Here is a 27376-nt window from a genome sequence, read left to right on the forward strand (position 1 = left end):
TGGTCAGAAGTTATTTTATGTTTCTTTAAATGATTTCTGTTGTCACTAATTGTTCATGTTTTCTCTCTCAACATCTTTGCAGATCGACAAACTTATTTACTACAACGCCAAAGATGACGTGAGTACAACTGCATTTCACCATTCTGATATTACACATAAATATCCAGCCCTCAAGAGAATAATGTACACTATCACATTTTATTTATAGCCTATAAGCCTCTTTTATATTTTGAAATCACTAAATTGGAGTATATGTGTGTATTATAGTTTTTATCCAGACTGTAATCAGTTACATTTATGTGTATAAGGTGCAGTATTTCTTCTGTATCGGAGCCAGTGCATGTTCAGGGGCCCCTCATTCAGGAAGCAGGAGTATGCGTGAGACACTGAGAGCGTGTCCCCTGGCCTCAGACGTCATCTGTCTGCTCTGATAAACAGGGATCAGCATCTCATTCCTCTCTTCTGTCCCAGTGGGAGAGAGCCACACACCCACAGCACACCGATGTCACTACGCATTTGACTGACAGGCTCCGTTCGCCCCTCTTCCCTCCGTCTCTCTCTCCGCGGACGCCTCGGTTTCTGTTTCACTGCCCAAATTTTGGGGATTCAGTTGCTCAGTCTTTATCCGTCAGTGGTGACATTTCAGTGGATGCTGCACACTGACACCTTGTCATTCCCAGTAACAGGGGGAACTGTGTGTTAACAATCTGATGCTAGACACTCACACTCCCAGATCCCTATTAAGCCCCCAAAAAAAGAAAACAACCTTCCATGTCGGTTTCAGCTCCAAAACTACAAGTTGTGTTTCTTTTCCGCAGATGAATCAGACGGAGAAGAAGAACCGCTACGTTCCAGATGACTTCGAGGTCGACCCCGACTTCAAGCGCCTCGTCTCCTACAACACCACCGCTGTCCACATCCCCACCGATATATACGAGGGCTGTAAGTTGAAACACATCTCTACAACCCTCTGTTATAAATAGCATAGCATAGCAGCCACCTCCACCCACCCTGCTCCCTGTCTCATATTATCGCCGTCATCACTATGTTCAGTATCTACTGTACGTTCCCGTGATGTGGCGCTCAGCCCCCCCCCCCCCCCCGGCGCTGTCTGCGGTGGAGACAGTTCCACACAGAGGCCATTCTGGTCTATTTATAGCACGGATACCAACAAGCCAATGGCCAGTTCACTCGAGCCCCCTCTTTACCCCGGTCACCAGCTGCTCCTTTCCCTCCCGTCCATCGCTGACCTCGCTGACCTGCTCGGGACAGATGCAGAGAATGTCAGTGCCCAAAAGGCCTTTTTATCACAATGTTCTTTATTGTGAAGTTATTTTGGCTTGTTCTAATATTTTGACATCTTTCTTTTCATCTTACAAACATTGTGCCGTGCATCAGGATTATGTATAAAACTGTAGAAACGGTTTTCTAAGAAACTTGGTGGATCAGGCCGAAGGAGTGGATCCAGGAATGTTTCATTACCTTCTTCAAAGAATTTAAATGAATGGATTCCTAAGGAAGGCATATTTAGGGAACCGATATTTATGAGTGTGTGCAGTTTGGTGCATCTTGATTGAATGTAAGGGAACAGATGGGGCTTGGCGGAGATGATTGCTCCTATAGTGCTGACCTGGTTGGTCGGTCGGTTGGTTGGTTGGTTGGTTAGTTAGTTAGTTGGTTGGCTGGTTGGTTGGTTAGTTGGTTGGTTAGTTGGTTGGTTGGTTTGTCCGGAGGATTACAAAAAGACTACTGAACCGTTTTCCACTGAACTAGGGGGCACAATGGGACGTGGGCCAAGAAAGAACCCATTCAATGTTTGAGATTTGGATAAACCAGTGGAGCTAAGAATGTTTTAACCCTTTCCTTAGTATGGAAAGATTAGCCTTGGCTTTGGTTTGTGGTCTCTGTTCCGCCTTTGGAAATGTTAATATGCTAACACATGCTGCATACTGAAATAGAAGCATATTCATGCGTTTTTTCTATCGGCTGCCGCTACGTGGTATAATTACACTTCTCTCACATTGAGCAGATAAGCAGATCTAAAGTTAGAGCTCTAACTTCACAGGGACGACTGTCGGCCCCTCCCTGATGGAGCCTTTCCCAGCATGCACTGGACATAACACAGGGAAAGCACAGTGGACAGGTCACTCACACTGGATTCAGCTCGCAGTAATGAAAAAATCTGGTATAATAAAGAATTCTATCAGCGAACGTGGCCAGACTTAAACTGTAGACGAGTCATCAGGAGCCACATAATTGGACTCTTACCCTTTATGACTTAACAATGCCAAATGCAAAACAGACATTACTGTAGGACGGATGGCAGCAGGGCTAATGGCTTTTACATGACTTTGTAACTCAGGACAACACTGATAACAGAATAAATGAAAGGTGCAGTTATCTATAGAGTGAAATGACAAGTTTTTTAATGCAAGATTTTAATATTTTACAGTGTTGTATGATTGTTTTAGTTTGTGATTGGTCGTGAAATCGACTCTGTTCAATTCTTTGGTATCGGTCTTAACAGTAATATGTTAAACAGGCTTCACCAGGCGATATAAACATGGATGGCTGACTGTGTACACAAACAGGAGCAGAACATACTTACCCCCACACACAAACACACACATGCACAAACACACAGACACATTCCCTCAGGGTTCTGAGCCTCTTATTCTAGGACACTGAGGAGCACGGTGCGAGGCATGAAAGGATGCAGTCATGTCTTGATACGCACTCGCATAAAACATGCAGCGCAGGTCATGTCCTTCCATGCATACTCACACACACACACACACACAGACTCACACACACACTAAGTATGGTGGAAAAGAGGGTAAGCGATAAGAAGATGCAGACTCGCTTGAAAAAATCACTAACAGCATGAAGGGAAATTTGTAATGAGACAGAAGAATATATGTGACTATTAAATTAGAAATTACTGAAAACATCTATTATGTTAAAAAAATAACTGTAGCACACTTTTTAAATTAATTTTCTTAATTCAAGCTAAATATATTTGGTTGTATTTGTGTCTTGTTTTTATTTAAAGTTATATATGGTAAGGTTTATGGTTAGACTGTAAAATATTAAGCCCCAGTTTCACTTCTCAGTCGTAAGAGTTTGATCATCTTAGGAATCGAAGCTAGGTTATATTTTTATCCAAATATGAATAATGCACAATAAATCAGTGTCAGGATGTTTTCACTCGCTAATATCAGCAATCAAACATCCACATTATTCAGGCTGCAGTAAAAATGCTTTGTTCAAATAGTTTAAATGATCGTTCCACATGTGACCCCTCATTTGTTTGACTCCACAAAAACGAAGCAGGTTTCAAACTTCCCTTCATACGCAGACGCACGGTATCGGCTAATGGCTCTTTGGCTTTGATTGAGCATTCAATATCAATTTGTCTAATGGCCGTGACAGTGGCTCTGCTAAATGCGGTGGCCTGGGTCACGTGGCTCTAATGCCTTTATACAGTGAGTGAGTCAGTGCAGGCGGCCCCTCTGTGGGCAGAGCGACCGGAGCCTCTGACTGTGACACGCTCCCCTCGTCGCTGTGATGAGCTGGAAGAGAGAAACGTTACCGGGGAAGTTCATCAGGGCCTGGGTCTCACTTTCTCCCACTATATACACACTTTCTTTCTTTCTTTCTTTCTTTAGTTTGGTCGTTCTGTTTGTCTCGCTCATATTAATTTAGCTTTCTGATATTCGGGAGAACAAGGTGTTAGATAAAACACACACAATTGTTCTGTACTATGCCTGTTAGTAAAGTGGGTGGAGGTAACACAGTAGTGAAGCTGAGCAGCTGTTGCCCCCCCCTATCTCTCTCTTCCTTTCTCTCTCTCTCTCTCTCTCTCTCTGTCTCTCTCTCTCTGTCTCTCTCTCTCTCTCTCTCTCTCCCTGTCTCTCTCTCTCTCTCTCTGTCTCTGTCTCTGTCTCCCTCTCTCTCTTCGTTCCGTCCTCTCTCTCTCTCTCTCTCTCTCTCTCTCTCTCTCTCTCTTTATCTTTCTCTGTCTCTTTCTCTGTCTCTCTCTCTTTGTTTCTTCCCCTCTCTCTCTCTCTCTCTCTCTCTGTCTGTCTGTCTGTCTGTCTGTCTGTCTCTCTCTCTCTCTCTCTCTCTGTCTCTTTCTCTCTCTCTCCGTTTCTTCCTCTCTCGTCCTCTCTCTGTATCCAGGATGGGCTGCCACATTGATGCCACTCCGGCTGGCCAGCGTTGCCATGGCAATGTGTATTCGAGTGTGAGTGAGTGTGCATTAGAAGGAGAGACACACACAGACACACACACACACACAGACACACACACACACACACACACACACACACACACACACACACACACACACACACACACACACACACACACACACACACTTGGACACGCCCTGGTGTTCTGTCTTGTTGTACGGAGGGAGGACTGGTAACTTGATTAGGGGACACTTTGTCTAGACAAGACGGGCGTCCTTGTGGCTTTTACTGATTCTCAAGGAGAGACGTGTCGTCCTCCTCTTCCTCTTCCATCGGGGGGGGGGGGTCGACTTTCTTCGCCACCACGTCCTTCTCCTCCCTCTGTTTTTTTTTTATTTAGTTATTGTCCTATTTTGCTCTTTTTCAATCCTCTCCACCATCCTTGCTCTCCTCGTCCTCCTCCACGTCTCTTAACCCCAATCTCCGTCCTGTCCTCCCCTCGTCCCCCGCTCCACTTTATTAAGTGTATTAGTCGTGGGGGGCATGGAGACAAGTGTGCCACTGTCTTTCTCCCCCGCATTAGTCCTGCTGATTGGAATCCATTCTCCCCGCTGATCCTGTGTGGGTGGTCAGCCCGAGATTCATTATCCTGTGTGTGTGTGTGTGTGTGTGTGTGTGTGTGCATGCACAGAGGAGATGATATCAGAGAGTGTGTGTGTGTGTGTGTGAATGTGTTTCAGGGACATAGAAACACTTGTGTTGTCACAGTGTGTGTGTGTCACATCACACGCACCTCCTGTACTGTATATGGATCTCACGGCTGTGTCTGCGTGGCTTCTGGCTCGTTAGGCAGATTGGACTCGATACGAGGGGATGAGGGGGGGGCGCCGCGGCCCTGGCAGGAGATCCGACGCTCGTCTGATGCCCGTTTGCATCGACTCCGTGTGGCACCTGTCAGCCCGGGACACGCACACACTGTGACGTTCCCAGATACCGTGACACTGTGTGTGTCTGTGTGTGTGAAGCGTGTCGAAGTCGCGGCCCCGATGGCAAAGCTCACAGCGTACAAATTGATTTTCTCCTCCCTCTTTGCACTCTTGTGCCACTTGACACACGTCCCATTTCATTTACAGCGCTGGCTGCCAAACTCTGAGGTATCTTCATCCCCACATCCCACCCCCCCCCCCCCCTTCCCTCTCTCCCCCATCACCACCATTACGTCTGCGACCTGTGTCCTTGTGACAAGTTGGCTCCCGTCCCAGGATGTTCTAATCAGCTGATTGGGATTTGCGTTCAGATTCTCCTCCTTGCCACAAAGTTCCCAAAGTTTCTTCCTTGTAATCCAGTTTATCCTTCAATACATATTTCCAGCAGTGTCACTCACTGCACTTATTAATTCTTTCCAATTAATGAATAACCAATATTTTTCAAGGGGAAACTTCTGACTGACATTGATTCTTGGGAGTGAGGCTGATACAGATAGTAAACATTTTGTATACTTGTATATAAAATAAGCAATGATTACAAATATGATGTTATCAAACTGTTATGATGAAGTAATATAATTGAGGCTTGATATTTTGCAGTTTAACCATAAACTCTATGAGCTGAACATACTTTTCTTAATGTAAAATGTAAACATGAATGCACAACATTTATCAAGAATCAAGATTCTCCAATGTCATATGCAATGACAATGGAATTCCTACTCAAATAATGATTAAACACCACAAGAGAGATTATTAATAAATAAATAAATAAATCCGTGCATATCTTCAAACATAAGTAATATGTCTGTGAAAGCCTCATATCAGCCTTTCATTAAATCAGTAATGTTCCTTTTGTGACTTTATGATCTGTGTTTATGTTTTTTTTGTGCGAGTCAAACCTAAATGACCAAAAATAAGCCTCATCTTCATGTGTGTGTGTGTGTGTGTGTCTGTAATCCTTTACCCCCCCCCCCCCCCCCCCCCCCCCCCCCCCGCCATGGCTCCTATGAGTGGGTGACGTGTCTCTACATCTTCATGTCACCTCAGGTGGTTTTCACACACATTTGTTATATAACCACACTCACAGAGGAACACATTACCATCCACTCACATCTACGTCACTGGAATTGAAATTTGATCTTTTATTTATTTTCACATTTCCTTCCCTTCCATCATTTGTACACTCTTCGCCTTCCTCTTCCTCTGCTTGTAAAGGCAGCGACTGCATGGTGTTTTTTTTTTTTAAGCATTCAGGCCAATTAGACAACATTGGGTCGAGTCTATCCCACTGGACTGCACACCCAGAATGTTAACATGACGTAACGGGAGAAATATGAACCTTTAAATAATGTCTGAAAACAGCAGACACAGTGAAATAGTGAAACATCTAATGTCCCGGAGTGACAGCTCAGCTGGAGTCAACCGTGAAGTCCCAACACCTCCAGCGCTCTCTGCAGTTTAGAGGTCTCGTTGTCCCCTGTGTCACATTTGTTACTTTTTTCTCAGTTACTTATTTCTTTTTCGCTGTAAATTAGCAAAGCAAACCGGTCCCGTCCTGTTTGGTTCAGTATGACGCGACCATTTGTGTTCTGGCAGGATTTCAGGAGTTGTGAGTCCACAGTAACGAGGATGTGACGATCTTGATTGTGTTTTAACCGGAAGTGTCGACTCCGGGAAATCCTGTCGTTTGTTGTGTCTCTTAATGGTGAACAATGATTTACTAGATACACATCGACAACAAAAGTGAAGCCAAAGCAGCTTTAACGCCCTCTACTGGCTTGTTGCAGCATAGGTCTCCTCCTTGTTAGCAGATGGGACATGGACCAAACTTAAAAATCTAATTTCACACCAATTTGGTTGTTTTAAAAATGAGAGGAAACTTCATGATTGACAGCTGAGACTGCCTCGTGATTGGTTGAGTGTGTGTCTCTGCGGGACCTTGACACCACAGCCTCCAAATGGCATCACCAGGGCGAGATGGCGTCCGTTGTTGCTCTAATTAACAATTGCTTGTGCGTTGTCGCTTGTGTTCACTAATCCCTGTTGACAGTTTGACAAAAAAATGTGTTTGCTGGTGGAAAGATGTTTCCCCGGATGCGCTGGACGTGTTGCGAGTTGAGCGAGGACGTGTTGCCGCTCACGTCACAGTCGGAGTATCATTGAGTAGAGGGCCCCCCCCCCCCTTCTGATAGGATGATTGCAGGCTCTCGCAACTTCAGCCCCACACCGTGTAATTACTCTCCGATGCTCAGGCGCTTTCTGCCACCAGCAAGCCAGTGACAGGTTCCACCGCGGGGCATCGCTTGGCACGGCGCTCCCTCCTCTTCCTCACCTCCGCCCACCGCCGTCAGCCTCATCACTCACTGCCAGAATCCTGTTTGATTTGTTTTTGAAAGCATCTACACGCCTCACAGGGAATATTGAGTATCTCCTCTTCCATATTCTTTCCCCTCATCCCTTCCCCGTCCCATGAATCATTCATTTTATTTGTATCCCCCATGTCTTTTCTTGTTAACCATGTGGTATTGGAACAGTTTGATGTAGAAGGCTGCGATTGCTTCTTTTCTTAATCCAATTTAATGTGAAACAATGATATTGTAGTACTGATATTGTAGGGTCTGGTCCAATCAGAGTCTTGCTTGGTGCCGATTTGCACAAAGGATTTTGGAGTGGCACCATTTTTTTTTTTTTCTGTATTTATTTATGTCTACATTTATCTTTTTCTGTATTTCTACGTTTATTTATATAGGTTCTGTGTTTTTTATGTATCTGTTTTTCGATAAGTGAATTTGAAGGCCCTGTCTAAAGCTGGATTGGTCGGGGGATGAGGGATTTGGAGCTTTTTGTGTAGCACACAGAACAAATCAACTTTTACTCGGATCCAGTTTTCTTTGCGACAACGGTAATATTCATGTTTGTTGCTCTGCATTACGTCTAAACACACACACACACACACACACACACACACACACACACACACACACACACACAAGCCCTCCATCCCCTTTAACAGAAACCCCTCAGGACACGATGCCCTGCCTGACGAGCCGAGCTGACCAGAGCATGTGTTGCTGTGGTGATGCTCTATTCTCATTTCTTCCTCTCATCACTTTGACCTCGAGTCGGCAGCCGCCACGTCTTCACGGAGATGGATCTGTTTACACTGAAACCGTGATTTGTTCCAGTATGTGGTGGAGAGGGGCTGACACTGCCGCGCATCTGCTATTGTTGCCAAGGGCTCATCAGAGGAGCCTGACCTGCCCATTTGTGTGTTTGTGTGTTTATGTGCATGGTGTGTGTGTGCATCCAAATTCCTGTGGGAGGCTATAATGCGTTTGTCAATTTTACTCAAAGGAAACACAATAAAAACGAGCAGGAAGTAAGGACACACACACGCTCAGGCTCCGTCATCTGTTCTGTCTCCTTCCTCATCACACGTCCACGTCTTGACTTCAAATCAATTAGAATGTGATTTCCCCCCAGCCCTTGTTAGTTCACCATTGGTGTACGCGCTCCGGTTACCCCGAGACTTGTTGCCACCGATGTCACAGTAAAACCAGCAGGACCAATCCATTAAGGGCCGTCCTCGGGGAGCAGGGGGAGATCAGGCCTGGACAAATTGTCTCCACTTATCATTGGGACACGCTTTGCTCGCCAGGACCACGGGGGAGCCATTTAAAGCCTGGCCCTAAACCCTCTCTTTATCCGGCAGAAGCACGGAAATAGAGCCACGCTAAAGTGGAGAGGGGGGGGGGGGGGGGGGGGGGGGTACAGGATGGTGAGCAGAGGTTTTATGACTCAGCATTTAGTTTGTATTCTTTGTTTAAAGGGTACGCTGTGGTTCTCTTCCTGGTCCATTTATCGTAGAAGGCCAGTTCTCCCTGTACACTTTATACAAGGAGTATAAATATTCACTACAATGTAAATATCTCTGAGTACAGCTCAGTGGCTCATATACATATGTCCTGTAATAATAGAATAGGTACCTGGTATTAAAATAAGATCCTGAATTGTTATTTCATCACTTCACAATTTTCCCAACTACCTACATATATGTACCAGTACGTTGTGGGCTTTAATCTGAAGTGTTATCCAAATTATTACGTTTTTGTTTTTGTCTATTAATTTATATTTATATTGTTAGTCTTCTGTCTTTGCTGTAATTAGGGTAAAAGTAATGTTAGAAAGGAAAAAAAAAAAGTATTTTTGGCTGCACATTTTATAACTAATGTCCAGAAATGAATTGAAAGTATACGATTGTGCTGAACTATACTTGTACAGTATAAAATAGCAGCGTGTGGAAACCTGTATTAGATGGATCGGCACGAGGGTATTCACAGTCTTGAAGATACTTAACATTCCAAATGAGTTTGATGATCCTCTTACTTTTTTCCTCGTGCTACATTTCAGTTTTCTATTAAATCAACTACTGGAGTATTTGATTTAGCATTTTAACGAGGTTGAAATCACTCCTTCCCCCCCCCCCTCAGGGTCTTTTTCCAGTGTTTTGGTGGACAACCTGAAACCAGTTGCTAAACACCAGCGTGTTGACACTCGGTCGTCAGCATCTAGGTCAGAGCTCTGCTGTGCCAACGCACACAGTGGGAAATGGACTGCTTTTCTATTGCACTCTGCTGGTCTGAACAACCACTCAAACAATACCAGTCACATTCATGCAGCACTTTCATATGCAGCGCTGTTCCATCACACATCCTTCACATGTGATAAAGGACCCTTGGGCACACGGAGCTATAGGGATCAAACCATCCTTGCTTTAGTGAGTGGATGACCCGCTCAACCCCCTGAGCCACACTAGGGTTAACAGCGTCACTTTCTGTTTACAATATTCAAACAAAACCCCCCTCGATTTCTTTTGAATTTGATTTATATTCAAGACCTCCGTGGTATAAATGTGACTCCTGTGTGTGTTCTTATGCGATTTACAGCTCAACACTAATGGCGTGTGTGTTTTTTTTCAATGCATCAGTCAAAGTGAAATCAAATCTCTTCCCCCCCTCTCACCTCTTCTTGCCGAGGTGTCAGTGATTCTCTCGCCGGGTCACGGGAGCTTCTCGCTAACTTATCGTGAGATCCAGATTTCCTGGATGTCCCCTCCTTCACCCTGATGTTTTTTATTTTTTTCTGTTCATGTTGCTGTAGTGCTTTTAACAACACACACACACACACAGACACACAAACACACACACAAATATAAACGAGCGTGAGTCATGCAGAGCTTTAGTTTGACGTGCAGCCCACTCTCCCGGGCGGAGAGAGCTGCCTTTTTGGATCAAACTTGATTGTTTGGAGAATTAAGCCACTGAGAGCTCCTGCAGACAAACAGGTAAACAACAACGTTTACTGTACGTGCCCCCCCCCCCCCCCCCCCATTCCCCCCCGAGTACCCGGAAGATTTCGCCTTATTCCAGAAATATCAAATTCAATCACTCTGTTACTTTCTACCATCCCTCTCTCCCCTGTGCCTCCTCTACTCACTCTCCACCGCCGCAGATGTATGTGTGTGTGGTTTGTGGAGTGAAAAGCACTAAAAGAAATGGAAACATCTGATCACAGTAGATTCAATATCTGTGTGAGGAGGCTTCCTCTCAGCTGTCAGTGTCAACAGCCTTATACAGGATGTGTGCGTGTGGGTGTGTTAGTAATTTTCCAGCTTGGTTTCTCCTCCTTCAGAAGTTTTTTTGAAAAGCCTCGACATTTTGTGTTTGTCTGATCTTTATTATGTTGTACTTCAGGGCAAATATGACTAATTTAATCTCTCTCCATGTGTGTGTCTCTCTGTGTGTGTGTGTGTTTGTGTTTGTGTGTCTGTGTGTTGCAGCCACCATCATATTGAACGAGCTGAACTGGACGGAAGCCCTGGAGGATGTTTTCCGGAAAAACAAGGAGGAGGATCCCTCGCTCCTCTGGCAGGTGTTTGGTTCTGCCACCGGATTGGCCCGCTACTTCCCAGGTGAGCGGCCCGGCAGCCAATGGGCTTTCTCCGTCGGCCTGCTGACCTTTCTTTTTTACGTGGTCCGTGATTGGGACACCGAGGGGCCTTTTCATCATGTCGCTGACAGATGCATCCAGAATCAAGCAGACTCGTGGTTAAACCCTGTGTTGCTCTTGGCTGACTCTGTCTTTCCTGTGACTTTGACCTGAGAACGACGACAGTCAGTCATGAATCACTTCCTGACAAACATGCGGGAACATGTGAAAGTCTTTGGGACAACATGGCTGCCGGTTGATAAACAGTTTCATTTACTAATGACACTTCATAAAAGCACATTTTAGTGTTTTTGTACAGATTAAACACACAAGATGTCTGCTAGGATAAGAATCGATGTATTAGGACTTAAAAAAAATGATATAACACAATAAGACTTGGCTACTTGCTTCACATATTAAACCTTATTGAGAAATAACCTGAATTTCACCCTTTCATCCTTCTTCCAAATCCCAGCCTCCCCTTGGATGGACCTGAGCAACTCGGCCAGTAAGATCGACCTGTACGATGTGCGCAGGCGACCGTGGTGAGTGCAGACGCTGGTTTATGATTCGCCGTCTCTCGTTTGTTTGACTGCCGGTCATTATTCTCCTGTTTGTCAAGGACACACACACACACACGCACACACACGGCTCATTGAGTTTACCTGTGTGATTCTCATTTTAAATATATTTAGATGTCGCACAAATACGTCAACCCATCTGACGTATGGTAGCAGCAGATCAGAAAGTAACAAAAGATTCATTAATCTCCCAGAATTTATTAAAATCTGGCGCGAAGCCACAAACTCTTTTAACCATGATATTAAATTTGCTCTCCAAAGCCTCTTGGCTACGGTGAACTGGATCTCTGAGCCCTGACAAGCTGTTTGTTTATTAAAGAAACAATTCAATGTGCTAAGCCTTGGGTGAAATTCGCTTGTTTCAATATTCAATAAGAGTCTGTGGTGTCTGTGGTGTGCGTGTTCGCTGCTTGTACATTTCCATTGTTCTCAGTGTCCTCGACCTGTGTGTGTGTGTGTCTGTTGTTACTCACCAGGTACATTCAGGGGGCGGCGTCACCCAAGGACATGCTGATCCTGGTGGATGCGTGAGTGACGACTTCGTGATTCATCGATTAAAGTCAGATTTTATTTTATTTTGTGCCCTGACATGTCCCTGACGCCAACTCTGTGACTGGCCCCACGCCGCTGGGTGCGACTGGGACACTCACATCCGTGTACTGGGCAGCTTCATCATTATTTACAGTCCAGATACATCTTCCTATGATGTGTGAAGTGAAAATGTAGGTTTTGATGAGATAAGATTTTCATAGAGAATCCTGCAGCGATATCTCATTCAAACACTGGGAATTGAGAGTTTATCTTTCATACAAAAAAATCCATACAAATTTAATCTATGTCAAATTTGTAATATTCAACAATCAATGTAAATGTGCAAAACCTCATGTATTTGGGACCTTTTTAGCAGAATCGTCTGTTCCATGCAACCCCACCACTAGATGTCACTAAACTCCTCACATTGAACCTTTCCTTGTATTCTCTGATAAGGTTTTATCTTTTAAAACTTACATCGTCCTTTTTAATTCTTGAATTTCAGGAGCGGCAGTGTTTCAGGTCTCACCCTCAAACTCATCCGCACGTCCGTGAACAAGATGCTGGAGACGCTCTCTGACGACGACTACGTGAACGTGGTCTCTGTGAGTTTTAGAATTTAATTCCAGATATTCCCAACTGTCCGTCCCTTCCACAAGATTCCTGTGAGACGTCCAGGTGCACGTGTTGCTGGACGTGGACGTGTGGACTATTTGTGGCAGCGTGAACTCCTGCGGCTTGAGTCATCGGTTTAAACGCGGACGTGACCTTTTGAGCGACTGAACGCGGCACACATGGATGGATCTATACTGTGGCTGTATGTGTGCGTGGATGCGTGCTCATTGGTCTGACTCAGAGTTACAGAGTGGGGCTATATGTGTACAGTATATGTGTGTTTATGTACCATGGGAATTATCCCAAGAGCATCTGAGCTGAGTTCCAGTATGTGTGGCTAATGGAGCAAACACGTGACCCCGGAACGCCACGAGATAAGTTTGACGAATGAACGTGTGCTGCTTCGTGACCCCCACGTTGAACTGGGCATGTAATGGCGAATCCCCAGTTAGGCCAATTTGAAACTCAGTGGGACTCTCAGGCATCAGAGGATTGGATCCTGACACAGGGATTGAGGAAAATACTTATCCATCTTCATCTAGAGCCGTGCAGCTCGGTCAGATGAGGCGTGGTTCCTGCTTCCCAGTGATCTTAATGCTGGGAAGAAAAACGAACATGGTTTCAAGTGGTCACAGTGGTTATCCCCCCCCCCCCTCCTGACTGGGAGGATTTATGAGTAGTTGCAAAAGGCGTGTTGCAGGAATCACACCACTGGATGGGATTAGGAGTGAAAAGTGAGGAGCTCCACTCATAACACATGTTGCCTCTTCCTGCTAAAATATAATTCCCCCCCCCCCCCCTCAGATTGTCTCATTCACCATATTCCCCTGATAAATACACTTGAACAAGAACACTGCCCCTTGTGGCTGAGTGGATCATGTCAAATTTAGGACGTTTTTGAAGAATCGCAAAGTAATGTATTAGTATTTGGTTATTTAAGAATATTATATTACATTTTTTATTGTTTAATTCTCAACCCTGAAGCCCACATCCCACGTGTCTGAAAAGACGTGAGGCAAATAGGTCAGTGTTTTCACTGAGCCTCAGAGGTGCAAGTAAAGTAGAAGAAATATGTTTCTTTACTTCACTGTTTACTCCTGTTCCTCGTCTGAACCCGGCTGAGCGTCTCCTGGCTGTGGCTGCGTATGAATTATTAATGAAAACATATGAGAGTGGTGTCAATCTTCTTATCTCACTCTGCGAGGAAACAGACGCTTTCCCCCAAATTATTGCTTTACTCTGCCGTCTGATTTTCATCTCTTAATGGAGTCCACATGGAAAAAAAGTCCCAGTTCTGTGACATCACATTGAATTGGATGTTTTGGGCGCAGGACGCATCGTGTTACTTGGACGGGACTCAAATCTCCTTGATCCCTCGCTCGCCTCCTCCTCTTCGTCCTTCTTCCGCTTCCCCCTCCGAAGGCCGGGAGCATAAATTAGGTTTTCCCTTTGCTTTCGGAACTCACCATTAATTACATTTCCCTTCACTTCCCGTAATAAAGCAGTGGTTTATGTTTTTGTTTGGAGCTTTCAAATCAGCTAAGTGAAAGGGCTTTTGAAGAAAATGAAATCAGGCGGCAGCAGTAATAAGGATATTGATGGAATCCAGTTCAGATTTGTATCCAGGAGCATTTTTGAAGCTTTGGTCTTTCATAATAAAATCATTTAATTAAAGGCACTGAGTCTGCTCACAGCCCGGATGAGTGTGTGCGTGAAGTTCTGACTCATGCACTCACTAAAAAATAGGAAATACAGTTTTTGTGTGTTTTGAGAGGCAACAGATTTATAGATGAATGTAGTTTAACACTTTTATAAGGTTTTCACTAGACTTTTGTTCCAATTTATATCAAATCTTAAAGATGCTCCCTTCGTCAATACATATGTGTATATATGTATATTTGTGTTCATTTGTGTGTGTGTGTGTCTATTTATATAGGCGAATGTGTTGATATACACATGCCCACATACAGTATGCTGTTGTATTGAGGTTTTAATTCTGTGTGGTATTTTAAGTTATGTGTTAGATGAAGCCCTCGCTCACTGTTGTTTGTATTAGTGTGTGTGTGGGCGTGCTTCTGTTTAGAGGACGAGTGTCTTGGCAGTTTATTTGCCCTGAAACTTCCGCCGACATGTTGAACAGTTGGAAACCGACACAGTGTTCGCTGCTCAAACACAAACCGGAGGAGAAAGAGAGGAAAAAGCTCCCGGGAAATATACTTCTCGGTATTAGCGTTCATGTTTGCCTTTATAGACCGATATATTTTGATTATGTTTACATTTAAAAATCCATATCGGTCGGGCTCTGATCTTTGGAACATTTCTTCATGCACCAGTGCACGATTTGTTTGTTACCAGGTGACTGAGAGTGTCCATCTGTCCCTCCACATGAACAGTACTCATCTGAAGACACCTGTTACATTAACGTTTTAATCCCACCATAACAGATCTCTTTGTGTTTCTTCTTCACCTCCTTATGCCACTGTTTTCACGCCCCTACCTTCTCTCCTGTCAATCCTTCCTTCTGCTCCTATAGATCCCTTCGGTCTGTGCAGATTTGATTAACACTGATTTCATTAACACGTGAACAAATTGTTTTCGACAGCAAGGTCAACGAGATAAAGCCTCATTAAATCAGCCTGTTTACTTTGCAATTACCTTTTTTTTAAAGGGATCCTATGAGCTCTCTGTAAATATCTGATTCAAAGTACATTCCGCACGTTCAGGGGGACACTGCATGATTCTGCAGCGAAGGGAAAACCCAGGCCACATATTTGAGAGGAAAAATATGTGCAGGTTGCCTTCCCGCCACTTCCCGTCATCCCTCCTTCCCTCTTCCCCTCCAGTTCAACGAAAAGGCCTCGCACGCGGCGTGCTTCCAGAACCTGGTGCAGGCCAACGTCCGCAACAAGATGATGCTGAAGGAGGCCGTGCAGAACATCGTGGCCAAGGGCATCACCAACTACAAGGGCGGCTTCGAGCTGGCCTTCGAGCAGCTGGCGCAGGTAAGGCATCGGGGGGGGGGGGGGGGGGGGTACTTCTGCAGCGCCTATGTGCGACATATGGGAGCGGGAGTGTGTGTGTGGTCTGCAGATGGGGGGGGGGGGGGGATGTCGCTGTCAATCTGTTGGATTTTCAAATTTTTTCTTGAAATGTGCAGAACCTCTTATCTACTTTTTTGTCTGAAATCTACTTAACAGTCTGATGTTAAAATGTAATTCATCATTTCAATTCAATTATGAAAATACTCATGGAACGTTGGACACACACACACACACATCTACAACTCCAGTGAAGAGTGAGTGTGTGTCGACCTCTTCTGGTTGTTTTGGACATTGCAGTTTGTTGGCTCAGTGGATTTTTGGGGCCTGAGTTTGTTTTTGCAGAAGCTTCTTCTTCCTGTTCCTTCGATATTAGATTGTGTTGTTTTCACGTGAAGTCAAACATGTTCATTTTCCTCAGCTGAACGTGTCGAGGGCGAACTGCAACAAGATCATCATGCTCTTCACCGACGGAGGAGAGGAAAGGGCGGAGGAGATATTTAAGAAATACAATCCCAAGCAGGCGGTAGGACTTTAAACACACGTTGTCCACAGAGGGGGAAGAGAAGAGTTTTTTCATCGTTATCCGGTTTCTAACAAATTGATTCTTTTACGTCTCACAGGTTCGAATCTTCACGTTTTCAGTCGGTCAACACAATTATGACAAAGGACCAATACAGTGGATGGCCTGTGCTAATAAAGGTAGGAGGGGCCTTTAGACCTCCACTTAAACACATACATCCTCTGCTGGAGGAATATAAGTTTAAAAAAACAAACATTTTATTATACATTTTGTGATTAAAATGTTATTAATATTATACTTTACCTAAGTTTTTATTTACCAGTTTTTAAAATTTTAACAGTACAAAGGTCAAAGAGAATAATAAACTTGTTTTATAGAAAATAAAAAGACATCAAATACAGAAAGCAAAAATAATATATTAACATTTAAATCAAACACAGTAAATAGAATAAAACATCATTATTTTAAAGCAAATAGCAGGAAAGAAAATAAATAAATAGCTAAAATGATCATGTAAAAGCCATTTGTTAAGTAGAAGTGTTGAGAGATGATTTAAAAGAACTGAACTATTCCAGAGGTTCTGTCACCTTTGATTCTCGACCCAGAAACTCATCAGAACCTTTTCTCTGTGATGCTAAATCAAAATCCAGCCAGGTGCTGTTCAGTGGGCCTACCAATGCTTTTTATTAATTCTCTAACGCTGCTATAGAATATCCCTTTAGATTCCCTCAGTTTCTTTTAGCCGTCCTGTATCAACAGCTTATTCTTATCAAAATGTCCCAGTGTTTTCACAGTAAACTAATTCGGCCCTCGTGCAGCATTTTAATGTAGCACGGATTAATGGCTTCTACTAAACCTGATCTGATTTAAATGAACCTCCTGTATAACAAACGTTTTTCTCTCCTCAGGTTATTACTACGAGATTCCCTCTATAGGAGCCATTAGGATCAACACACAGGTAAAACAAATACACTTCTCTAATGAACCATGAGCTGCTGCTGCTGCTGCACTTTCCTCACTCATCAGTTTTTATTCTGGCTCACTGGAGCGCATGTGTCTTGTGCCCTCTTGTGGTCGAGTGGCTGTCCTGCAGGAAAACTAAACCTCCTGGGTCCTTGTGTTGTGTAGGAGTACCTGGACGTCCTGGGCAGACCCATGGTGAAGGCCGACCGGCGGGCCAAGCAGGTCCAGTGGACCAACGTGTACCTGGACGCGCTGGTGCGTTACATGAGTTCACAGCAGATACACACTGTGGAGGTTGTTGAATTGTAAAGGAATCCGATTTTACCCGAATCTGTTCTCCGTCAGACGAAGGACTTCAGATAAGTCCCGTTCGCCGTCCTGCTAAACTCAACTTCAACTCTGTTCCCCGTTGTGTTTGCGAAAGCACTGATTAACTCCCCCCCCACCCAAAAAACTGCTGAGCGAAGCCATTTTTTTTTTTGTTGCTCTTAAGCCTCAGTCATGATTTACTTTTTTGTTAGAGGACGTGGTAGATAAGGAGGCATTCGGGCCGAACGCAGCCAAGCGGCTCAGTCGTTGTCATCAGTTTGCTGATAAGACGCTGTCAACGTCTGGGATCGGCCTCGTCAGCACCAGAAACAGCTCTGCCTTCTGTTAAAGAAAAGATCCGGTTTCCAACATGGAGCTGGTTTAGAGTTTTTTTTATCAAATGACCCGGTGACACTCGCGGGATCTGTGGTTTACAGGGTTTTGTTTTTTATTTCTATCATTTATGCCATGAGAAAATCTCTTCTGTGTTCGTGTGTGTGTGTGTGTGTGTGTGTGTGTGTGTGTGTGTGTGTGTGTCGTGTGTTCGATGCTGCAGGAGCTCGGCCTGGTGATCACTGGAACTCTGCCGGTGTTCAACAAGACCAACACAGGCTCCAAGGTATTTAACAGCCGACATTACTGATACATTTATTGTAAATCACAACTTTTCGTGTATTTAATTCTTTGTGTGATCGTTTTTTCCTTGATTTACTCATCTTCTTTTGAATGTTTCTTAACCTTTGCCAAGGAAAGGTCATGTTTTCACTATTTTTTGTGTATAAGCAAGATTAGGCATAAAACTATTTGACAGATTTCCACAAAACCCGGTGGAGTGATACCACATGGGTCCGGGAAGAATTCTCCAATTTCTTATTTTATATTTTCACTTAATTTTCAGGATATAATTCATGGTTATTCATGAACAAAGTCAGACATTATAAGTTGACTGATATCTACAAGTGCGATTTGGTGCAGTTTGATGGAATTGAAGGGAACTGTAGTTGGACGTGTGAGCTCCACTGTCACTATAGATCTACCGACTACATTCCCTGACACACACTTTGACCCCCATGGGACGCCTTGAGTCTGCCTGACGCGCCATATTGTCCCCAATTATCGTCTCATCCTCCGCTTTCATCCGCTGCTTTCTTGTGGCTCGTCCTCTGTCGGTCTCCCACACTTCCTCTTCCTCCGCAGGAAGAGAAGCTATGGTGTCGTAAAGCCGAAATCAAAATGAGATCAAACTCTGCAGATCAGAGACACGAGTGATCCGGTAGCTAAGTGCTTCAAGATGAGTTTACATGTCTCCTACCTCGGACTACCTTCCGCCACGGTTGAAAGCCAGGCCTGAAATGCCTCGTCAGTGAGTCATGGCGGCTCCTCTGGCTGCTGGGAATGAGACTGACCAGATTTCTATTGAAATTTCCTTGAAATTGTTCAGAATGCACAGAGGGACTTGATTCATACAGAAAGAACAACAGGAACCCCTAACCCTTTCTCTCTCTTTCACCATGGGGCCTTCTCAGAAATCACAGAACCAGCTCATCCTCGGGGTTATGGCCATTGATGTCTCGCTGGAGGACATCAAGAGACTCACGCCTCGGTTCACGGTGAGAGCACACTCTACAGAGACCTGCCTGTCGGTGGAGTTCATGGGTTCCTCCTTCATTTCACCGCTGTCTTTCTCTCTTCCCCTTTCTCCTGTAGTTTGGACCGAATGGTTACTACTTCGCCATCGACCCCAACGGATACGTGCTGCTCCACCCTAATCTCCAGCCGCTGGTAGGACACGTCTCTCAACAGCATTAATTTGCTTAAATCCATTTGGTGCACATTAAAGGAGACATACTTTGCTCATATCAGGTTCATATCTTTAATTTGTTGTTACTTGAAAAGCTCTACATGGGCTTATGTAATGAAAAAATCACTTTCCTCAGACTGTCCAATTGCTGCAGCTCATCTTTTCAGCCTCTGTCTAAAACACCAGGTTTTAGCTCCTGTCTCTTTAAGGGCCCTCTCCTGATAAAGCCCAGTCTGCTCTGATTGGCCAGTTGGTCCACTCTGTTGTGATTGGTCAGCTTTAGTCCAGCATGTGTAGGAAGTGTCACCCTCTCCTCTCGTTTTACCTGTTGTTATTGGGCAGCGTGTCAGACGAGCCACTAGGTACGCAATATTTAAATGTGGGCGCTTGTGACATCATCATTGTGGTGAATTATGGGTATTTAAAGACGAGTGACGAGGCGTTCAGGAGCAGTGTTCTCTGTGGGGGAGAGGAGCTCCGTTTACTTTGGGCTCTTTAACTTTGTTGAACTTATACATTCACCAACAAACACAAAACACACAAAAACTAAGAAAGCATCTCAAGTCTCTTGCAGCCTGTTGAGGTTTTAACATCCTGCTCAGATTCAATAAAATCTCCATCATATGTTCATGGGTTGAGGATGATTGTTGAAATGTGGCAACATGTTTCCCATTGACCTCGCTCACATTGGTTACAGATGATTACAACATGCAGAAGTCGCAGTTACCAAACACTCTGACCCACAGCGTGTTCCCTCGTGGAGGTTGCATAACGTCAGCGTGTTTTTGGAAACACTTCATTAACTGCAGGTTTATTGCTCGGTTTTCATCCTTTGTACTACAAGGCCACAGAGTGTGAGTTAGTGAGCGTAGCATTGGATTAATTTCTTCCCTAGTTGATTAATTGTTTTTGTTTTTTTTGTTTTTCCCCTGCAGACGGCCAAGTTCCATGAACCTGTAACGCTGGACTTCCTGGACGCAGAGATAGAGAACGAGATCAAAGTGGAGGTTTGGGAAATATTCAAATTTTTCGATGAAGCTGTGTCAGAATCGACATCACTGTTGTTTCTCATCCTAATGCTTTCAATTTGTTTTGGTTTTTTATTGTTCAACAGATGCGGAAAAAAATGATTGACGCACAAAAAGGGGATTACACGATGGCTACACTGGTGAAATCCCAAGACGAGGTGATTTGACAATGATCTCAATATTAATAAGTACGTCTTGTGTACAGATGTCCACTTGTGCTGATCAAAGTGTTTTCCCTTACAGCGCTACATCGACCAGAACCACAGGATGTACAGCTACGCTCCAGTGAAGGGAACAGATTACAGGTAAACATCATATTTTGAATATGTATCAGGGAAGTGATATTTCTTAACTTGTAAGAGGAACTGAAGAGGCCTTAGTTTGACTCACTCGTCAAATATAAATTAATATATTAATATATTAATAATAGTAAATTAATCTCATTGGAACTAAGACTTGGCCAGCGATACAGCCAGTCGCCGGAGGCTTCATACTTATTATTTATTATATTTATTTTTAGTGTTTTCCATCCGTCAGTTCGTACGTCTGCCCCGTTCTCGTGAACGCAATCTCTGAAGAACGCCTTCAGGCTATTTCTTCAAATTACGTACAAACATTTACTATTAGATTATGTTTGTCACAGGTTAAAGGTCAAGGTTAAACACATTGTTATTTTGCCTTGTGAAAGTAATATCTCGGGAATGCCTCCAGGGAATTCTTTTAAATTTGGGACAAACATTCACTTGACATTGGATTTGATCTTGACGGCCAAAGGTCACCGTGGCCTTACAAATAATGTTTTTGACTTTTTGGGATTTGATATCTCAGGAATTTCTTCAGCTTTTGATCAGTTGTCACTTTGACTCAAAGAGGAACTGATTCGATGTCGGTGGTCCAAAGGTCACGTGACCTTCTGTGAATCTTAAGAAATCATTTACGCAGACTGAAACATTCCTCCGCAAAGTTTCTCTCAAAACCAAGACGTGAATAATAATAAAAGACATGAAAAGTTCCGTGCATAAGTAAACTCTTTTACGACAATTTGTCTTTATGAAATGTTTGTGTCCTTCTTGCATCCCTCAGCCTGGCCCTGGTCCTCCCCAAGTACAGTATGCACTACATCCGGGCCACGATCGGTGACACAATCACCCAGGCTAAATGTAAGTTCCCCCGTAAATCAGTTCAAATCCCTCGTGGCACCACAGTGTATTATTATTATCATAGTAATAATATTCTGCAGTGTTGGGTGCAAAGTGATGTTAATGTTGTCCAGTGTCCGCTCTGCGTGTGAGGCTGAGAAATTCTCCGCTTATGGTTCCTATCCATCATTTACAGTAACCCCCCCCCCACACACACACACACACACGCACACACACATATACATACACACCCACGTACAACCTCAGTTGTGGTGCCGTTCAAAGTTTTTGACGCCAGACAGCGGGACGAGCGGCTCCAGTGTCGCCTTTCACACATATAGGACTCATCACTTAATTTACAGCCAAGTGTGTGTCAGTGTGTGTGTGTGTCTACAAGTGGGCATCTATGTGTGTGTCCGTGCTCGGTTCTATTGAATGAACACATATTGGATCAGAGGCTCCAGATGTGTCGCGCTGTCATGTCTCTTTTGAGGGCCTGTCTGTTCTCCGCTAGTGAAAGATGTCATTGCCATTGTGTTACTCAAAGGACAGTTTATTGTGTGTGTGTGTGTGTGTGTGTGTGTGTGTGTGTGTGTGTGGTTAATATGGAGCCATCCCTGGTTAGGGTCTGTCTTCCTGTTATATATAGTTCACTTATAGTTTCCCATGTTTTGTATTATCTTAACATTGCATTTCGTGTCGAGGGCGAGCGTCCCACCTTCTCTGCAGCTGTCGACGGCTCCTTATCCCAGAAAACTGTAGAAAATCAGTTGGCAGCGACTCAAAGCTTTTCCTCACGGCGTAATCCATCAGCGTCAACGTTTCATCACGTCTATTTTTCCTGGCGGAGTCTCATTAATTGCAGTTGGGAGCAGGGACCGGTTTTAAGAAAACGCTGTTTGTCGGTGCTTGGTGCCGGCCGCAGGGGGTTAGATGCTGTTATGGTTTCACAGTCAAGTTTAAGAATACATCGCAGCATCATCGAACGCACCAACGCCCGGAGCCAGTAAGGAAAGTTACACCTGATAAAATAAAGGTGGCGAAATCCATCATTCAAATCGCAGTTCAATCTAAAACGTAATGTACGGTGGATGCCAGAAATTCAAATACATACGCAAACAGATGATGACATCTTTATAGAAACGACTTTGATCCTTGCACACAAAGTTGTTTAAATTCCAAAGGATGACTCTTTAATGATTTACATTATCTCCAGGGAAACCTACTCTCATCACACAGTGTGTAACCACAACCGAAAACAAGCTAACGCTAAGATCGTGTGTTTGTTCGCACAATGTGACGATGTAAACACTTTCCCTGTGCTCAGACACAAACACACACACACACACACACACACACACACACAGCTCACCCTGGACGACCTGAAGCACCCAGTGCATCTTCCACTGGTTTCATGACTTCAACTTAGAGATTGAAGTCATCAAACCTTCTTTCCTCTCCTGCTCTCTTTTCCAACTCCCTGTTTTTCCTCTCCTCCTCCCTCCTCAACTCCTGACCATCCCTGGTGTGTCGGACCCCCTGCAGCGTTTTTGGGCAAGTATCCTCCTCTTGTGCTTTACCTCCTAACCCACCCCCCCGCCGCCGTCTCCTAACTCCTCAAACTACCTGCAGCTATGGACGTTTTTTCCTCATTAAAAGGCTTCTAATGACAATTCTGTTGATCCCGGGTGGAGCCGGCGTCTGCTCCGGGAAGCAGCTCTTCGCATGCGATGCTCGCCCACACAGCGCGATGCAGACGGGGTGTGAATGTCTGCGTGTGCACGTATGTGTTTAACCCCCCCCCCCCCCCACCTGTTCGAATGGCCCTCAGATGTGGTTTTGGCTCTGATCCGCTGCAGAGGGAAGAAATGAGGACAGGATGTTTGTGCTGTTTAAAGTTGATGCTATAAAGGAGAAAGCTGCGGGTCTGCACCCAGAATCTGGGCTTTGTTTTATTTACTCATTTATTTATTTACTTTGACTCACTTTGAGTTTCACAGGCCTGTTAAATAAAAGACAGGGTCCGGCTTAACTCACTAGCCGTCATCTCCTCTGCCTGTCCTCCCGTGTGCTGTGTCATCATCTCCATCTTGTTTGTTGGTTCTCGATCTCCATAAAACACGGCTGAGCTCTTGTGGTTTGTCTGAAAACCGCAGCGATGACTCGTGTCTGTTTTTCCAGAGAGTGGAATATAAATGTCAGTTTAAAAAAAAAAAACTCCAATGCTCCGATTTCTCCATTTTCTTATTTGTCATGCACTCGAGCCGCTCCGGGTTCTTGTCCTGCATGTTTCTATTTGTGAGATTGATTCCTGCTGGAACCCGTTCTCAGTTCGGACGGATCTTTGGACGTAGCTGCGCGTCTTGAGATATTTCCCTGACTCAGTCGTTCACGGTGGGGGAAAAAAAAAAATCCGAAAAAGATCTGGCAGGAATGTCATCATCGGTGCAAAGAGGCATGCGAGAGCCCGGCGAATGCATGCAGCCGTCACTCCCTAACTCTCCCTGCGATCCATCATTACGAGATGCCGCGTTGGATTAATAAGTCGGGGGGGGGCCAAATATCAAAGCGGAACCACATGGGTGCAATTATTTCCCCATCGCGGCCACCGAAGAGGACGAGGGGGTAGCCCCATGTCGTCATGAGAAAATGCTGCTGTACTGTATAATCAACTGTCGACACAATGTGCTTTGGAGAATGTCAAAGAAACGTCGAGGTTAGGAGCCGCGGTTAATCCCCCCCCCCCCCCCCGTCAGTTCCTTCTGATGCCAAAGACATCGCTGGACTTTACGAGAGGGGAATGCTAATGGCCACCGCTAAGAACACGTCCACATCGTCACGTCGAACACGTGTGACCACATCGTGAGCCGCTCTGTCTGTTCTGTCTCCATCTCCCCTCCAAGAAGGTCTTCTGTTTGGAATGCAATATTTCTATTCTGGAGTCGCTCTGTGAATAAGATATTGTGTCACCTTTTGACCCCTGTGGTTTTACCCTGTCCTTTTTTCTCTCTCTCTACCCCCCCCCCCCCTCCCCCCCGCCCCTCTCTCTTTTCCCTCTCGTCTTTAACCTCCCCCGGGGGACGATTCTCTCGTTCGCTCACTTTCTCTCTGCTGGGATTTTTTTCCACTCCAGGGAAAAATGGCAAGTATTTAATTTGTTTCCTCCTTTTACTTTCATCTCCCTCCTGTTGTTCCCGAGCCTTGTCGGCCCTTTACCCAGAAAGAGTAGAAATGGGCTCAATTTGAGTTTTGATTTGTCCATTTTATTAGTTTGGTGGTTAATAATTTTCATATTTTGGCTTTGTGGCTACATCTCTTAATCTTAGGACAAGAAGGAGGAACGTGGTGTTAAATTCACGGATCTATGGCCCCTGATATTTATTCGGCTAATTTTCAGTTGTACTTTTTTTTTGTGTGTTGTTAAATATTCCCCATCTCCTCTGTACACAATCCCTCTTTCACCGTAGTATCAAACTGTGGGACTCTGACCCGCGTGAGGACGGGAACTCATAATATTTTGTCCCTTTCACCAGTTTCTGAAAGCCTGCTCGCCGACAAGTTTGATGAATACGGCTACACGTTCATCGCTCCGAGGTGAGTTGACTCGTCGTTTATTTGCTTTAGATTGTCTGAACGATTTTGTAACGTGATGACGCAACACAGAGGTTCCTTTCTCCCCCCACCCCCCCCATTCCCCGCAGGATGTACTGTAAGGATTTAAAACTGCCCGACAAGAACACAAACAACACGGAGTTCCTCATGGAGTTCAACAACTACATCGACACGAAGACTCCAAACAACCCCATGTGTGAGTATCGAAGAGCAGTTCTTCACCTTGACTCAACTGGGACATGTTCATTGAGAATAAAAAAAGCTTTTACACTGGATCTGCAGCAATAAGACCTCGCTCTCCCTCCAGACTTCTATTTGCATCTCAAAGGGATTTACGGGTATTCGGTGTTGTAGGTGTACATGAATGAGCCTCAACCATCTGGCTTGGCATTGAGGTGTGCACTGAGCATTTAATGGAAGAGCGCCAAACCCCCCGAAACCTATTCCCAGAGGTCTCCCTTCCCAGTGAAATACAGGTCTGGCTGGATGGTCCGGTGTGCATGAGCAGGCAAAGCTTTGTAATGTGGAGCCCCCCGAGTTTGTGTTACCCATTTGACGCTAACTCTAAAAGTCTGACCATCACACGCCTCGGTGCACATGTGTGAGGTACGGCGGCTTAGATGTGACACGGGCGCGCTCACACACACACACACACACACACACACACACACACACACACACACACACACACACAATATTCACCGGCAATATTCCTTCCACACCCCGCCTACAGCCGCTCGACCTCATCCAATTACTGTGTGTTTGTGAGAAAGAGCAGGACACGTCAAGCCAAGACGGCGGGCGGACCAATAAAACACAAATCAGGACCGGTGGACCTTCTCCCAAACATCTGACCAACGCATTAACATCCTTGGCATTTTCTTGCATAAAGCTAATAGATGTGCACCCCCCCCCCAATATTTCTGCCTACTAATACAATCGGTCCCCAGATATTCATAAAAGTCCCTTTATTGCGTCCCCTAGTGTAATTTGATGGTTTGGATTTAGGAACTCGCTTCAAAACACGTCGACATGATCACTCCAATAAAACTTTTCACCCAATTGAAATATTACTTTCACCGTTATTAGCTGCGAGTTTAATGGAGTCCACAGGGAGCGCAGAGGGAGAGGGAGAGGGAGAGAGAGAGAGAGAGAGAGAGAGAGAGAGGAGTCGGGGCCCCGGTGGACTCTTGGCAGCTCGGGTATCGTTACACGCTTTACTCGGTTGAAGCCACTGCAGTGGCGAAGAAGTTGAAGTACATTAGGAATTCCTGGGGCTGCCTTCAATAAAAGATCCCTAATGAAAACCACCGCACAAAGGGGGTGTGGGGTGGGGGGGCGCGGGATAAAGTGTTACACCAGCTGTTTTCTCTGATGTGTGTGGTGTGTCATAAACTTTGGAGGAGGTGGTGGAGGTGTGTCGCCCGAGCCTCCACCTTAATGGACTGGAGCGGGTCGTCCGAGTGTTCAAAGAGGCCGGCGCGGCCCCGAGAGTGGGCGAGCGGCTTTTTATCGCCCCGCTCTGTTTCGGACGTCTCGGAATGCAATCTGGTTACACCTCCATCAACCCACCGGCCAAACACATTCGATTCATAGCTTTGTATGAAATTCAAATTTCATAGTGAGGTATCATGTTTTAGCTTCTTTCCCAAAAAACAATCCCCTCTCTGTCAGATTTGCTCGACCGTGTAGGGGCTTGACAATTTAGCAATATATCATTTAAAGCTGTTGGGAATTTCTTTAAATATAATTAAAATGTTCCTACGATCTCATGGATGAGCTGATTGGATATTGAATCAGGTTTTGGGGTTTTATGAAAGCAGCCAAGATGAAGTTCACAGTTGCGTCACCAAACATGACTTTGGCTTCTTGAACACAACCTCAAGTCTGTGTTTAATACAATTTTGACCAGATGAATTGATTTGATTTCCGTGGTGAAAGGTCGTGACTACAGTGACGTCTTGAGTCTGTAAATAAAACAGTTCCTCAAATGAACCCACACTTGTTAACTCCTTCTCTCTTATTTTTACATGATTGATTTTCTCCCGGCTTCTTTTCCCCTTCGA

General features: G+C 44.8%; 1 protein-coding gene across 1 annotated transcript in view; it reads left to right on the forward strand.

The window, feature by feature from the left end:
• The window catches only part of LOC128428928 (voltage-dependent calcium channel subunit alpha-2/delta-1), an 87973-nt gene that overhangs the window by 35896 nt on the left and 24701 nt on the right, over nt 1-27376 (forward strand). The window contains exons 5-24 of the mRNA XM_053415198.1: nt 83-118; nt 819-942; nt 11022-11153; nt 11646-11715; nt 12228-12278; nt 12788-12887; nt 15741-15899; nt 16357-16461; nt 16559-16637; nt 17367-17416; nt 17587-17676; nt 18287-18349; nt 19257-19340; nt 19438-19512; nt 20467-20538; nt 20646-20717; nt 20803-20864; nt 21643-21719; nt 25232-25292; nt 25400-25506. Coding sequence (XP_053271173.1) covers nt 83-118; nt 819-942; nt 11022-11153; nt 11646-11715; nt 12228-12278; nt 12788-12887; nt 15741-15899; nt 16357-16461; nt 16559-16637; nt 17367-17416; nt 17587-17676; nt 18287-18349; nt 19257-19340; nt 19438-19512; nt 20467-20538; nt 20646-20717; nt 20803-20864; nt 21643-21719; nt 25232-25292; nt 25400-25506 — 1669 coding nt within the window. The remainder of the gene's footprint in view (nt 1-82; nt 119-818; nt 943-11021; nt 11154-11645; nt 11716-12227; nt 12279-12787; nt 12888-15740; nt 15900-16356; nt 16462-16558; nt 16638-17366; nt 17417-17586; nt 17677-18286; nt 18350-19256; nt 19341-19437; nt 19513-20466; nt 20539-20645; nt 20718-20802; nt 20865-21642; nt 21720-25231; nt 25293-25399; nt 25507-27376) is intronic.

This window comes from Pleuronectes platessa, chromosome 22 (assembly GCF_947347685.1).
Source record: "Pleuronectes platessa chromosome 22, fPlePla1.1, whole genome shotgun sequence".
Lineage (NCBI taxonomy): Eukaryota > Metazoa > Chordata > Actinopteri > Pleuronectiformes > Pleuronectidae > Pleuronectes > Pleuronectes platessa.